Raw genomic sequence first — 14,743 nt, 5'->3', positions numbered from 1 at the left:
AATACAATTGTGAATATATAATGTGTCACTGCATACTCAAAGCTATTTATTATCCCATTTAAAACTCATAACAACTTTTATGAGATCAGTATTTAACCTAGTGTATGGATGACAGAATAGACTCAAGGTACACTTGCCCAAAAGTCACACAGCTAATAAATATTAGTGCTTAGATTTGAACCTAGGTTTCTCTGAGTCCAGAAATTGTTTTCTGTCCCCACCACCCCTGAAGATAGGCTTTGCTGACTTTTCAGTGAATTCTGAACCTCCTACTACCTTGAGGGCAATTCTCAGCCCTTATCACCTGCATTTATTTCCTGTTGCTGCATAACAATTTACCACAAACTATGCAGCATAAAACTACTCATTTATTAATATTTCCCAGTTTCTGTAGGTCAGAAGTTCAGGCATGACATGACTAGTTCTCTCCTTAGGATTTCAAAAGACTGAAATCAAGATGTATGCCAGGAAAAAAATAAAAATAGATGTCATCCAGGTCTGTGGTCTCACCTGGACTTGAGTCTTGTTCAGGTTGTTGACAGAATTTAGTTCCTTGCAGTTAGGACTGAGTCCCCATTTTTTCTTGCTACCTGTTAGCCAAAAATTACTCTGATTCTAGAGACCACCCTCAGGGTCTTACCACATAGGCCCCCTCAAAATACACAGTTTATATATTCAAGCCAACAGGAGATACTTCACCCTCTTTTAAAGACCTCATCTGATTAGGTCAGACATCCAAGGTAACCTTCCTTTTGATTAACTCAAAGTAAAGGGATTAAGGCCTTGCAGAGGCTGTTACCCCAGAGCTTCCCTCGCCCAGCCATGGTCAACCCCACTGTGTTCTTTCACATTGCTGCCAATGGTGAGCCCTTGGGCCACGTCTCCTTAGAGCTGTTGGCAGACAAAGTTCCAAACACAGCAGAAAACTTCCATGCTCTGAGCACTGGGGGGAAAGGATTTGGTTATAAAGGTTATAAAGGTTCCCACTTTCACCGAATTGTTCTGGGATTTATGTGCCAGGGTGGGGACTTCACACGCCACAATGGCACAGGCGGCAAGTCCATCTATGAGGAGAAATTTGATGACGAGAATTTCATCCTGAAGCACACAGGTCCTGGCATCTTGTCCATGGCAAATGCTGGACACACACAAATGGTTCCCAGTTCTTCATCTGCATGGCTAAGACTGAGTGGCTGGATGTAACGCATGTGGTTTTCAGCCAGGTGAAAGACAGCATGGATATTGTGGCAGCCATAGGGCACTTTGAGTCCAGGAATGGCAAGACCAGCAAGATCACCATTACTGAATATGGACAACTCTATGGTTTGTGTTTTATCTAACTACCACACCATCCTTTCTGTAGCTCAGGAGAGTACCCCTTCATACCCATCTGCTTGGAATGTTCTATGATCTTCATGCTCTCACTGCAGTTCATGGGTTCCATGTTTTCCTTACCCCTTCCAAGTCTAGCTGGATTGCAGAGTTAAGTTTATGATTATGAAATAAAAACTAAAGAAAAAAAAAGTAAAGGACTTAGTAGCCTAATTTTGGAAGTGATATCCCAATAAATTCACAGATTCTGCCTCGATGAGACAAGACATGAGCACCAGGAGCTTGAATCTTGGGGGCCATCTTTTAATTCAATCTACCACATCAATGGGGCAAAGTGGGGGTTTCTGTTTGTTCTCAAATTGCCTTCAGTTGTGCCCCCAAGTCCCAGGCCTTTCTGCTGCTTCTAGTGAGTGCTGCTTCCTGGATGGGTTTAGACCATATCCTGGCTCTTGCCCAAGGCCATCAGGGTCTTTAATCTCTTCTTACCATTTTCCTCCCTCTGGAAAAGCAGCAGCTGGACTTATAACACCTCAAGTATGTCATTACCACCAGTTGATCAGCCTATCAGATTCCTGCTGTAACCAGAGCTTTCATCCTGGAAGAGTTGTGATAAGGCATTTCCTCTGATGTGTGCAGAGGGAGAGGGATGATATTCTTGAGGAGCTTGTGAGGACAAAGACATTGTTACACCATTTGAATGTCTAGTAAAGGGAAGTGCGAGTTCAACAAAAGCTCTATTTTCTTTAGTAGGAATGAAGCATGCACTGGGAAAAATAATTAATCCTGCCATTTAAAGGCTGGAAGGGCCCTTGAGGGCATTTGTCTGACTCATCTTACATTGCTTTCATTTCCTCAGGTCCCTACTTGAGCACCTCCAATGATGGGAATCACACTACTTACTAGATTGCTTTGAAAAAGGGAATTAACAAGAGAAGGCATTTGAGAGAAGGACGTTCTTGCTCCTGTTGAATTATAGCTCTGTCTTATGCCATTAGGCAAGTTACTCCAATTTCCTGAACCACAGCTTCCTCATCTATAAAATGGAAATAATAATAGAACCTCCCTAATAGGTTAGTGGCATAGATTACCTAAGACAATGTATGTAAAACATTATGTCCTGGTTGGCACACAGTAAGGACTCAATAAATAATAAATCTTATTTTCTAGAACAAGTATGCTCCTGTTGTGAAATTATAGTTCTTTTTCCAGGCAGGGAAGGTTGTAAGATGCGGGACAAGGCATGGAGGTTGGGTGGGCAAACATACCACATGGATCATCTGAGAATCAGGGATAAGGGATAGCAGAAGGAAGCAGCCTTCAAAGGTGATCCAATCCTGTGGGCCTGCCATCCAATAGAAATAAGAGGGCTCTGATTGTTCTTTCCTCCTTCCTTCCTTCTTTCCTTCCTTCCTTTCTTCCTTTTTCTCTTTCTCTCTCTCTCTCTCACCTCTTTTCTTTTTTTCTGCTCTCTTTTTTATTATGTAATTTCCTAAATTAGTACTTTTATGATTAGAAAATCATTAAAGGGTTTTGTTTTTTTTTCAAAGACTTGGTCAAAAAAAAAATAAGAACCTCTATTAACAACTTGTCTTATTAGTTTTATGCAAAGAAACATGTCATTACTTGTTTAGAATGCCAAACTCTGGAGGGATCAGATAGGGAGAAAAATATACAACGTGAAGGAAAATTTTTGTCCTAATATTCACTGAACTGGCATTTCCATTCTTCATATTTTCATTTTTCCCCCACTAAAAAAAATTTTTGTTTGTTTTTCCATTACACTTGTCTCACTTTTTTCCCCTCTTGCTTTCCTGCACCCTGCCACTCCCTTCCGCCACATTCAGTCCCCACTCAGTTGCCCATGTCCATGGATCATTTATACATGTTCTTTGACTGGACCCTTCCCCTTCTTACCCCTTTCTCTCCCTCACCCCCCCCTTGTTACTGTTAGTCTACTTCTTGTTTACATAGCTCTGGTTCAATTTTGCTCATTTGTTTGTGTTGTTCATTAGTTTCCTGTAATAGGTGACAGCATAAGGTATTTTTCGTTGCCTGGCTTATTTCGCTAAGCATAATTCTCTGTAGTTCCATCCATGTTGTTGCAAATGGTAGAAGTTCCTTCTTTCTTTCTGCTACATAGAACTCCGTTGTGAAAAGGGTTTTTTTTTTTTTTTTATTGAGATGTAACTCACCATAAAATTCACCTTTTTGAGGTGTACAACTGAGTGGTTTTAGTATATTCACTGTGTTGTGTAACCATTATCACTATCTAATGCCAGAACATTTCCATCACCCCAAAAAGAAACCCCATACTCAATGACACCCACCAACCCCACCAGCCCTAGGCAACTACTAATCTACTTTTTGTCTCTATGGATTTGCTTATTCTGGACAGTTCATGTAAACAGAATCATATGACATGTGGTCTTTTGCATCTGGCACCTTTCACTTAACATAATGTTTTCAGGTTCATCCTTGTTGTGACATGAATCAGTACTTCATCCTTTTTATGGAACAATTATACTCCATTATATGGATATACCACATTTTGTTCACCTATTCATCAGTTTATGGGTATTTGGGTTGTTTCTACTGTTTGGCTATTATTAATAATGTCCCTATGAACACTCAAGTATATATTTTTGTGTGGACATAAGTTTTAAATTCTTTTGAGCAATTATCTAGTAGTATTATAAAGGTCAAATAGTAACTTTTATCCTCACCTGAGGACATTTCTTTCACTGCTTCTAGAGAGAGGAAGGAAGAGAGAGAAATATCGATGTGAGAGAGAGGCATCAATTGGCTGCCTCCACTACTTGCATGAACCAGGGATCACACATACCGGGGCTGGGAACTGAAACCACAATATAGGCATGTGCCCCAACTGGAATCAAACCCACAACCGTTTGGCTATGGGATGATGCTCCAACCAACTGAGCCACACTAGCCAAGGCTAGCCTGAAACATTTTATATTCCTGCCAATGATGTATGCAGATTCCAATTTTTCTACATCCTTACAATTTTTTTTTTTAAACAAAGAAAGCTGAGCCTTTGTAGCTGTCTGAGCTGGACCCCCAACCCTGTTTCTTTCAGGAAACCAGGCCCATGGCAGCAGTTTTGTGCTCTGAATCCATTTGCTATCATAAAGGTTCTTTCTCTACCTCTCAGCTCCCTGAACCAAGATGCTCTCCCAGCACTTCATTCGGTGGTGGCAACTCAAAAACGCTTCTTTAATAGTTGAGTTCCTCTCCACAATAGTGTTTAAACTGTGGCTGAATGTGAAAGAAAGGAGAGGGGAATTTAATTTAGTGTCTCTCTTACCAGGGTACCGTCGTCGGCAGCCGTCCGTCTCGAGAGACGATGGTGTAGCTTCTTAGGAGTCTATCTGCACCGCCGAGAATGGCTGTGCAGTCCAACTCGGGAGTGACACGCTATCTGTCTCCTCCCGTGTTGAATCGACATCTTGTGATGACGCTGGAGTGTCCTCTCCAGTGAAGCTGAAGCTACAGAGCCTGGGCAGGGTGATATGGAGGGTCTGCTGTTGCCCATGCAGCAGACCCCCCCTCTCTTCGCAGCTGAAGGGTCCAAGGGAAAGACGGAGTCAATACAGCTTGGCTTCAGGTGCGCCGCAGGAGTTGCCGGTGTTGACTACAACGTCGAACCGCCTTAGGGACTCCGGCTCCGGATTTTCTGTCGGGGTTTACTCCCTTAGCCTTTCCCCTGAAGAGGTATGCCGCAAGGCAGCGGAACCAGGGTACCACTCCATATTTATATTATGTTAGGGAATATTCAATCTTGATTAATCATCAAAATCACATGTGGAATCCAATAAATAAAATTAACTAAGAAACAAAAATATTACATGAGGACCTTATTAAAATGCCTATTTCATTCTGACCAGTGTGGCTCAGTTGGGCATCGTCCCACAAACCAAAAGGTTGCCTATTCTATTCCAAGTCAGGGTGCATACTTAGTCCCTGGTTGGGGCATATGCAAGAGAAAACAGATTAATGTTACTCTCTCACATCGATGTTTCTCTCCCTCTCTTTTTTCCTACCTTCCCCTCTCTCTAGAAATAAATAAATAAAAGATTTTAAAGAAATTTTAAAAAATATTTTATTTTTAAAGAGAGAAGGGAAGGGAGGGAGAGAAACATCAATGTATGAGAGAAACATCACCCCAACTGGGGACCTGGCTTGCAAACCAGGCACGTGTCCTTTCGATTTGCAAGCCGGTGCTCAATTCATGGAGCCACACCAGCCAGGGCTAAATAAAATCTTTAAAAAATGCCTATTTCCAGGTTCTTCTTGGAAATTCTGATATTGTCAGTTTGGAGTTCAGCCCAGGCAATCTGCATGTATTTTTAACAAGTGTCCTAGGTAATTCTGATGATAAACCAATGTTAGGAAGCCTGATCTTATTATATCCTTTATCCCACAGCAATCTGGAACACTTTGCCAACAAGAAAGCTTAAGCTCGGAGATTTAACTTGCCTCAAACCACTGTCAGCCTTTCTTCCTCTAAAGCCAATGATATGTTCAATCGGACAGCAGGCATTATTACATTTGCCTGCAGAGTAGAGAGCCTTCCTCCATTCAGGACTAGAAATTCTGATAAGAAGGACCTTGGCAAACACTCCACATTCCTTTTCCCTATTTCCACTGAAGGTGGTGAGAATACCTATTGTATTTGTTTTCTAAGGCTACTGTAACAAAAAACCACAGACTGGGTGACTTAAAACAACAGAAATTTATTCTCTCATAGTTCTGGAAGCTAGAAGTCCAAGATCAAGATGTCAGCAGTATGACACTGTCTCTGAATGCTCTAGGGAAGACTCTGTTCCATGCCTTTTTCTTAGCTTCTGTTGTTTCCTGGCAATCTTCGGCATTCCTCGGCTTGCAGCTGTATAAATTCAATCTGCCTCCATCTTCACATGCTGTTTTTTCCTCTCTCTTCTCTTCTTATAAGGACACTAGTCATACTGAATTAGAAACCCATTCTACTTGAGTATGACTTTGTGTTACATATGAATCACATCTGTACAGACCCTATTTCCAAATAAGGTAACATTCACAGATACCAGGGGTTAGGGCTTTAACATATCTTTTGGGGGACACAATTCAATTCACAATACCTGTGGTAGTCAGGAGGTGTCAGAAATCCCACCAGAATCCTCAAGTTGGGTATAGAAACCCAATCACCATGGTGAACTAGCTTTTTAAAGAGCAGGAAGGATTCAAGGGTCCAGATGGGAAGAAATGCTGTGGTGAGGATAGGGAAAGATCTGGCCATTGTCCATGAGGCTGGATGGTTAAGGACTTTGCTATGGCATCAGAACAGTTCAGAAATTTGGCTCAGCCAGTCTATTCATTTTGCCACCAGCTCTCTGTAGGCTTCCTGTATGCCAGGAGCTGGGTAGGGAGTAAAGCAGGTAGGATTTATTCAATCATGAGCTACTAATTCAGTGGGGTGACTGACAACCAGAGGATCATGCTAATGAGGGCTAAGGTTAATGCTACAAGGAGAAACCCTCCTGTCCTGGCTGTAATGGCAGTGAAATACTACCACGTCTGTCCCCATCTCTGGCCCTGCTACGGCTCTCTCATCTCTTACCTCCCTGGAGCTTCTGGGATCCAGTCAGGCCCCTTCTAACCCATTTCCTACCTACACAGGTGTTGGAGGGATCATTCTCAAATACCAAACAAAGCTGGGCACTCCCCGACTTTGTGGCTTCCCTCTGGCTTGGCTCCCACCAGGTATTCCAGTCCCACCTACCTCTTACCATGTATCCTTCAGATGTTTATGTCCTTCAGGCTTGAGGCTGCCTCAACACCAGACATAGCACCACCTCTCTTTGGTCTGCTTGGGATTCCCTGCCCAGACTTTCTGGCCCTTGAGGAACCAGCTTCATCAGCCCCTCTAGGTGAATTAAGAGTCCCTTCTCAGAGATCCTGCCCTCTCCCACGACCATGGCATTGTGTTGTAACTTTCCTTTCTCTCTCTCCACTAGATTGGGACCTCCTTGAGGAAGAAACAATGATTATTCTGTGATTCTTACTCCCCAGTCCCACCCCATGCCTAGATTGGGACTGGCACAATAACAATGAAGTCCCTCAAGGCCCTGCTGAAGGTCCACTGCCCATCTGACCACAGGTTCTGCCTGTGGATTATATGAGTATACACTTATGTTCACAAATGGATTCCGATTGTGTGACCTGACAGTTTTGTGGGTGTGAGCCTTCACTGCCACCCCAGGCCTACAAGTGCCCCAAGGCAGAGCCCAGGAAACTCTGGATAGAGGCCACTCTTAGAAAGATGGGGTCACAGAGGGGCTTCCCACCCTCTTGTATTCTGCCATTAGTTGCTTCCCAGAGAGGGCTGTCTCTGAGGTGCTCCACTAGCAATTTTCCCCAATCCCCTTATTCCAGCACTTCTTAGGGTCCCCCCTCAGCCTTGAAGGAGGTATACATGGATATACACCATCTTCCTTTGGAGTCTGCTCCTTGTTCAGTGGGGCCAGAGCATCAGTAAGGCAGGAATGGGGTGCTTGTGGGTGCTAGGTTCCACTGGCACCCGTGAGCACTGACCAAAAATCCAGGAACCAAGCCTTCTGGGGTAGAGTGGAGGTGAAGAAAGTCAGTTTCATAACCTGCTTTCCAGCATTGGAGGCAGAAACAGCCCTCCATGGGAGCAAGTTAACACTCTGGGGCAACAACATGCCCTTCCCCTCTTCACACCCCAGGAGGGGTTTTCAAGCTGGAAGGGGACTTACCTGACTCAAGCCATCAGAAGGGAAAGCCTCTGCTTGCATATTCCTTGTGACTGGCAATCAGGACCTCGGGCACTAGTGGTTTTGGAGAGTTGGCTCTTTTCCAGAACCAAGACCAGTCTCCCTTAAGTTTCCTTTTCCAAGTTTTATGATTTACTTTAGATGTGGAATCCCAGGAGCATCCCAGGGCTCCTTGGTTAGGATAATTTACATTCTTTCTACCCTTTTTGGGCCACCCCTGAGAGTGTCAGCAAACACACCCAACCTCCTTGACCCTCCCCAGGGGCTCATCAAGAAAATAAATTGAGGAAGGCAACCAGTGCCGGAATCTAGATGGTAGGGCTCACTGATCCAAAGCTCAGAGATATGGGGGTAGGGGGAACTTGTGTTAGCTGCAGAAACCTACCTGTTTGTCACTAGCAGAAGGATTTATTTCAGGGTTCTGCCAGCAAAGTGACTTACGTTCTTTCCCATCTCCTCCTGTTGAGCTGCATGGGGTAAGGTGTGCTTCTGAGATCCTGGACCTATGTGCCCCCCCCCCCCTCATTTGCTAGAGTTCTTCCAGCACACAGCACTCCCCACTCCCCTAGCTGACTTCGAGTTGGGCAGAGAGGCTTATGAGGCTGATATCTCTCAGCAGACAGTTGTGTAGGGCTGGAGGCAGCAGCTTATCAGGGAGCCTGCAGTGATTCACAGCTCAAGTCCCAGCTTCTCTGCTGAATAGTAATTACCAGCAGTGGATTTGTGCTCAATCTTTCTCCTCCCCCTCTCGGAAGGGTGTGTTGTCCTTCCTCAGAGAGAGCAGTGAAGGGGGAGATCCTACCCATGGGGATGTAGGTCTTTGTGCCAGACTTCTGCTTAAGGCTCAGCCTATTGGCAGGAGGCTGCAGGTTTAGGGTCCCTAGCAAGGTCTGCCACTCTTGGCAGTGATGCCCCCAAGGGGCATTTACAATGCTCTATTTCCTTCCCCTCCCAGAAAAGCATTATACTGCTCCCTTTCCCTTAGTGGTAATGCATAATGCACAGGGGGAGACAAGCCTCCTTACAGCCACAGGCCCTTGAGGCCAGAGGCAGTCATGGAGGGCTGGAGAGAGAGGAAGCCAGGGACTGGGGGATGTCCCTCTTGCACCATTCTGAATCGGTCCAGTCTCTCTCTGCCTGACCCTGAAGACTCCAAAGGTTATGGATCCCAGACTGGAGGAGACTGAGACACAAGTAGGCACCTCAGAGCTGTCTTTGCACAGGCAAAGACAGGGGAAATTTGGGGACAGAGCCATTTTTGTGTTTGTTTTATTGGAAGCAACATTCCAGCTACTGGGCTCAAGGGAGGAGGCATGGAGAGTTTTATCCTGGGTCTCTCCCTCTGGGCCAGCTTGGGAAAGGGGTAATGTTGAAAGAGCTAGAGCCTCTGACAGACAACATGATCCCAGGATGCTCTTTTAAAGCAAGAGAAGGAGAATTAGAAAGGTAAACTGTCCTGGGGTGAGGGGTAGAATGGAGCTCTCTTCAACTCAGACTCTCCTGCCCCCAAGCACTGGGTTTCTCACCCCTTGCCCTCTGCTGCCAGTGGATGAAGGTGATTCCAAGAGCTCTCCTTTGCTCCCCCCACCCCCGCCCCATGAATGCTGGGTGCCTTTAACCCTTGTGGGTTCTGGGAAAGGCTCAAGAGTCCCACTGCCCACCATTCCCTCCCTGATGAAAGTCTCAGTATGGCTCAGCAAAGCTGAAGGTGGAATTCAGCGTCTTCGGGAAACTCAAGTGGAGGAGCAACTGCACCATGAAGCATCTCTTGTGTCTGTGGGGTCCATGATGGCAGTCTGATATGCTGACACCAGGCTTTGAGCTCCAGAAGACCGAGGCTTGTGCAGCAGGAAGTGCGTCTCAAGGTTGAGGCGCTGGCCCAGAACCGGGAATTCTCAGGCTGTCCTGTCCTTTTCGGAAGTACCTGGGTTAGGTTGTGACCGCTTCGCGGAGCCTTCTCCAGCAGCAGGTTCCCCTAGGCTCCTCTTGGAGGTCGTGGAGTTTGGCTGGGAAGAGGAGTCAGAATGCGGGCTCGGGGGCTGGTAACCGGGTTGGTGAGGATCCAGTGCATCCTTGGAAAGTAGGATGGCGAGGCTGGGCACGTTCTTAAGTACACTGAGACTGGCGCCTGGCATGCTAGGCTTTGGCCCGGGCGTGGGCCCCGGCGGGAGGCTCTGCCACACCTCGCGCACGCTCCGGTAGCGCAGCCGCGTGACCTGATGCAGGCCTGACAGGCGGCGCTTGAGGATCTCAGCGCACGTGACGGTCTTGGTAGTGGCCCGACCACAGCCACTGAAGACTATGGCGCGTGTGGCTGGCTGCGCCATGCTGGCCGTGGCGAAGGCCAGTAGGTTCCGGATCTTGCTGCCCTCCTTGACCCGCATGTGCACGGCGCCCGGCGCCAGGTCGGCAAAGGGTCCGGAGCCGGGGCTGTCCCCCTCGGTCCCAAACCCTCCTGTCGCCTCTTCGGAGAGCACCTTACGGAAGTTCTCCATGCGCCGTTGTTGCCGGGACCGCGGGATCCCGGGCCTCCCCATGGAGCCGCCTCAGCCCTGGGGCAGCATGGCTGCCCGTCGCACTCAGCAAGGACCGGCAGAAGCAATGGTGAGGGAGCAGCAGGGAGGCTGGCGGGCGAGCTAGGCCAGCGCTTTCACACTGCGTTCCACCTTTCTCCTGCGGTAGCAGCTCTACACAGTGCTCAAGGCGCCCTGCGCTCCGCGCCTTTAGCCGAGGCCCCCGCCTTGGAGCTCCGCCCCTGCCGCCAGGCCCCGCCCCTAACTCGGCCAGCTGATCCCCGCCCCAACTCCACGCGCTTCCCAGATCCCGGCAGCGGGATACTCTGCTACAGGGGCGTGGGAGCGGCGCGCGTTGTGGCGCGTAATGGCAGCACCAGGGGGTGACTTCGTTGGCGAAGTTCCCCTATAATTGTCATCAGTCCTTCCCGAGCCAAACTTTATAAAAGCGGTAACCTAAATAAAAACTGCGTTTCAGTGCAAATACTGCTTCAAGCGGGGTCTCCGAGTCCTTCTGCATTCCAATGAAGGCCCGCACCTTCTTCCCTCCCAAGGAGAGATTTACAAGCGGCATGCGGAGCCTCGTTCCTCCACTGCTCTGGGAACTACATCCCCCAACTTCGTTCTTTCTGTTCCGGAACCTGGATACTCGCCCCAAGGACGGACTGTGCACGTGCACGGTCAGCAAGTGCAGGAGCCGCTGGCTTCGAAACGTCGCAGCGTGGTCCTCGCAGGGCAGCCGGAGACTGAGGTCTTAGTCCTGCCGCGCCTGACGGGGCTGGAGGTTATCCGACCTGACCCTCGGACACCCCTGGGGAGTGGGGAGTGAGTCTGTGGGCCAGACTGTTCCCTGGGATGAATGGGAGGAGAATCAGGCGCTCCCTTCTCAAGGGGAGTTAAGCTCCTTCCATCCCTGCCTAAAAGTCCACTTTTAGCGGTGTACTCTTAAAGGTAAGACAGGCATGCTTCTCTGCTAACTTGGATTCCCCTTCTCCCCTGATGGAATTCGTTGTCAGTCAGCTTTAACACCCTGAGACCTCTGGGATCCTTTCTCAAAAAGGAAACTGGGCGAAGGCAGGTTTTGAGAGAGGAAAAAGGAGGGAGGTGGGAAGTTGAAGCTTTGTTGGTATTATGAGGCTACTGGGTACCCCTCTCCGCGAACTGCGTAGGACCGAGAGGGCGGCCCCCATCTCCTTCCAGAAGAGAAGAACAGTGGAGACAGAGGAGAGGTTAGTTTTGAAGGGCGGCTGAAGGGAGGGAAGGGGTTGGAGAAGGAGCTGGACCCTCCCTAAACTGCCCCAGCGCCTCACCCTTCATTTTCCCACCTCCCTTCACGCACCGTATAGTCAGAACTAAGAGCGTGGCGCAGACCTGATCTAGATGGCGGTGACTACGAGGGAGTGTGGCCGGGTGGGAGTGCACCTGGAAAGCTGGGACGGGCGGGCAACCCTGAGAGTGCTGGCGGCGTGACAGTGCCTGGAGGAGCTGGGTCCCAGTCTTGAGAGGGGCTGTCGGAGTCCTCCTTTCCCTTCTCACGGGCGCTCTTACCTCCTCGGCACCCTGTAAGTCCTAGCTCTCGGTCCCTGCTGTTAAGAACCCGGTGTTGACACCGTGACCGCCCCTTGGGAGTGGCTTGAGCTGGTGGACAGTTGAACCCGAAACACTTGCTCGCTGGGATCAGGGGCCCTCCGGGCACGTTCCACTGGGAACATGGACTTCGATCCCGCGCCAGCGCCCGTGCGGACCCCACGAGGAACAGCTATAGGAGGAACTAGGGGCACAGCAGCCTTGAGAAGACACAAAGGCTGTCTGCAGCGCGTGGCGCGGCGCGGTGCGGGAAACTCCAGGCTCTGTAAGGTCAGGGTAGCTGTGAGACTTAAAGAGCGGCAGTTTCGCCTAGGCCTGAGAAAAAGTCCCATTCGTTAGGAAGCTGCTTGCGAAGGGTTTGATTAGGTAACGAGCTGTCCATCTACGGGGTGCAGGCAGGGGGCTGCAGTTTGGAGGAAGGGGGCTGGGAGGTACGCAGTGCGTCTGCCTGGGCTGGTCCTGGGAGGCGCGGTCTCCCGACCCCTGCAGCCAGCTGCAGACTTGGACTCACTTCGCTCCCGAGTCCGTGCAGGGAGAGCGTCGAAAGGCCTGCACCACCCCCTTTCCCCCCCCCCTTCGGTACCCTGCTTCTCGGCTCGCCTAGCAGCACTTAAAATGTAAATGTACATGATGATTAGCTGCCAGGTCGCTAATTACCGCTGAAGCCTTTCATTACCCTGTCTGCACGCGTCGTAGCCCGCGGGCTGGGAGCTCCTGCGGTCCTGCGGATTCGCAGGGCTGGGGGCTGCGGTCTGGGGGCCGGAAGGCGCGCGGGGGAAGGGCACGGAAGGATCCGAGAATGGAAGGTATTGAAAGTGTAACGAGGTCAGCCGGGAGGAAGGGAGGCGGGAGAGGAGCCATTGCAGGGGAGAGATGGGCTGCGTCGTGCCTTAGGCGGGTGGGGCAAGGACAGGAGAAATTCATGGGCGTCCAGTGACGCGGCCGCTGTAGAGGTAGCGAAGAGGTGGGGGTGGACGGGGCAGGTGTGAGGGAGGGAAGGAGGCTGAGGATCCGGTGAAGGGAGAACACTCCGGGAGGAATCCCGGAGAAGGGGCGGTCGCGGTTGCGAGAGTAGTGGAGGGCTCAATTCTGGAAAGGTGGGTGAATAATTTTGAGCATCTGTGGAGCATGCCCCGCGACTGTTAGTAATGTGGAAAGACAGTCAAGACTTTTTAAGAGAGTCGGGCACCACAAGTATTTTTAAAGGGGGTGGGGTGGGGCTGTTTTCATGTGTGCGTGTTTATAGGTATAAATGTATTTTTAAATATCTGCAAGAAAGCAGCACACTACATCTGTTATCCCTGAGGCCACACCCAGTTTTTGTGGACCTATTTAAGAACTACTAAATATGAATACAAAATTCAGCACAGATCCAAATTATCTACTAACGTTTTTAATTTGTACTATTGTTACAGAAACAGGAGAGTCCAAAAACAAACCGGAGTTTGCGGCTGGGAGATAGGAAAAAGGAAGCAGCTTTCAGGATGCCTTTACATGCCTGAGGCTAGTGGCTGGAAACTTTCTTGCACAAAGATCCGCTTTGAAACTTCCAAGGCTCAGGAAGATGGGAGGGGTCTTGGACTGTGAGATGGTAGGGAGCCTGTGTAGGGTTCTGCGAATGGTGAGAACTGCTTACAACATCCACTACGTCAGAGGATGCAATCAGGGATATATAAGCAGCTGCGGACATTTTGGGGCATCCTCCCTCCATGTGACTTGGAGGAGCAGGTCTCTCCAGGCTGCTTTAAGGGAGGCCTCCTGGCTGCATTAAGATGTGCTCCCTCCATGTGGCTTGGAGGAGGGGGCCTCCAGGCTGCTTTAAGAAACTCTGCCATGCAGTTTTGAGAAGGAGAGGAGATCCACGTGGTTTACAGGAAGGAGGCTGAGAATCCAGGCGGTTCTGCATCGAGAGCTGGAGGGCACCACAGCACAGAAAGGACCTCCCCAATCAGAACTGAGTGATTGGCAGCTACTGGTAAAGTTGAACTGTGCCCAGGAAGTAGGGAAACGGTGTTTCTGACTTTCCTAAGACTGGCCTGGTCTGGGAGGGGGAGGCAGGACTATGTGCAAATAAACAATTCTTTTTCTTTTCACTAAACTCTGGTATTGAGAGTTATAATTCTGGCGGCAGGCAATCAGGCCCCAAACTAAACAGCCCATGGGTTCTGTTTCAATCAGAGCAACCCAGGGGTTCTGTTACACCATTACTTAAAAGTAATTTGGTACTCTTCCCCTCAAAACAAAATTTAGCACAGAGCCTTGGAACTGCATGTGTCAGTGAGATACTGACTTTGAAGCCTGAGCTTTATTAGCTTCTTTTGCCTCTGTGTGGCCTTGAGCATTATTTAACCCCTGTGCCTTGGTTTTCTTAGCTATAAATGGGGCTAACATAGGAACCTGCCTCATAAAGTGGTTGCAAGAGATGTAACATTATTAGAAACTTGGTTGGCAAGCTCTTGGGAAATGTTGGCTAATATTTTCCATATAATATTTGTGATTGAGATAAATTTAAAAAGGGAG

At 48.8% G+C, this 14,743-nt stretch overlaps 1 protein-coding gene across 1 annotated transcript; it reads right to left on the bottom strand.

The window, feature by feature from the left end:
• Positions 1 to 9,624: 9,624 nt before the first annotated feature.
• RPP25 (ribonuclease P/MRP subunit p25) lies at positions 9,625 to 10,849 on the bottom strand. Its single transcript, XM_090271789.1, has one exon. The coding sequence runs from the start codon at positions 10,658 to 10,660 to the stop codon at positions 10,019 to 10,021; it is 642 nt and encodes a 213-aa protein (XP_090127915.1). The 5' UTR covers positions 10,661 to 10,849; the 3' UTR covers positions 9,625 to 10,018.
• Positions 10,850 to 14,743: the final 3,894 nt, after the last annotated feature.

Source organism: Furipterus horrens, unplaced genomic scaffold (assembly GCF_987537825.1).
Source record: "Furipterus horrens unplaced genomic scaffold, mFurHor1.1.pri manual_scaffold_3, whole genome shotgun sequence".
NCBI lineage: Eukaryota > Metazoa > Chordata > Mammalia > Chiroptera > Furipteridae > Furipterus > Furipterus horrens.
Note: the sequence above shows the minus strand (reverse complement) of the source record. Positions and strands in the feature narration are given on the sequence as shown.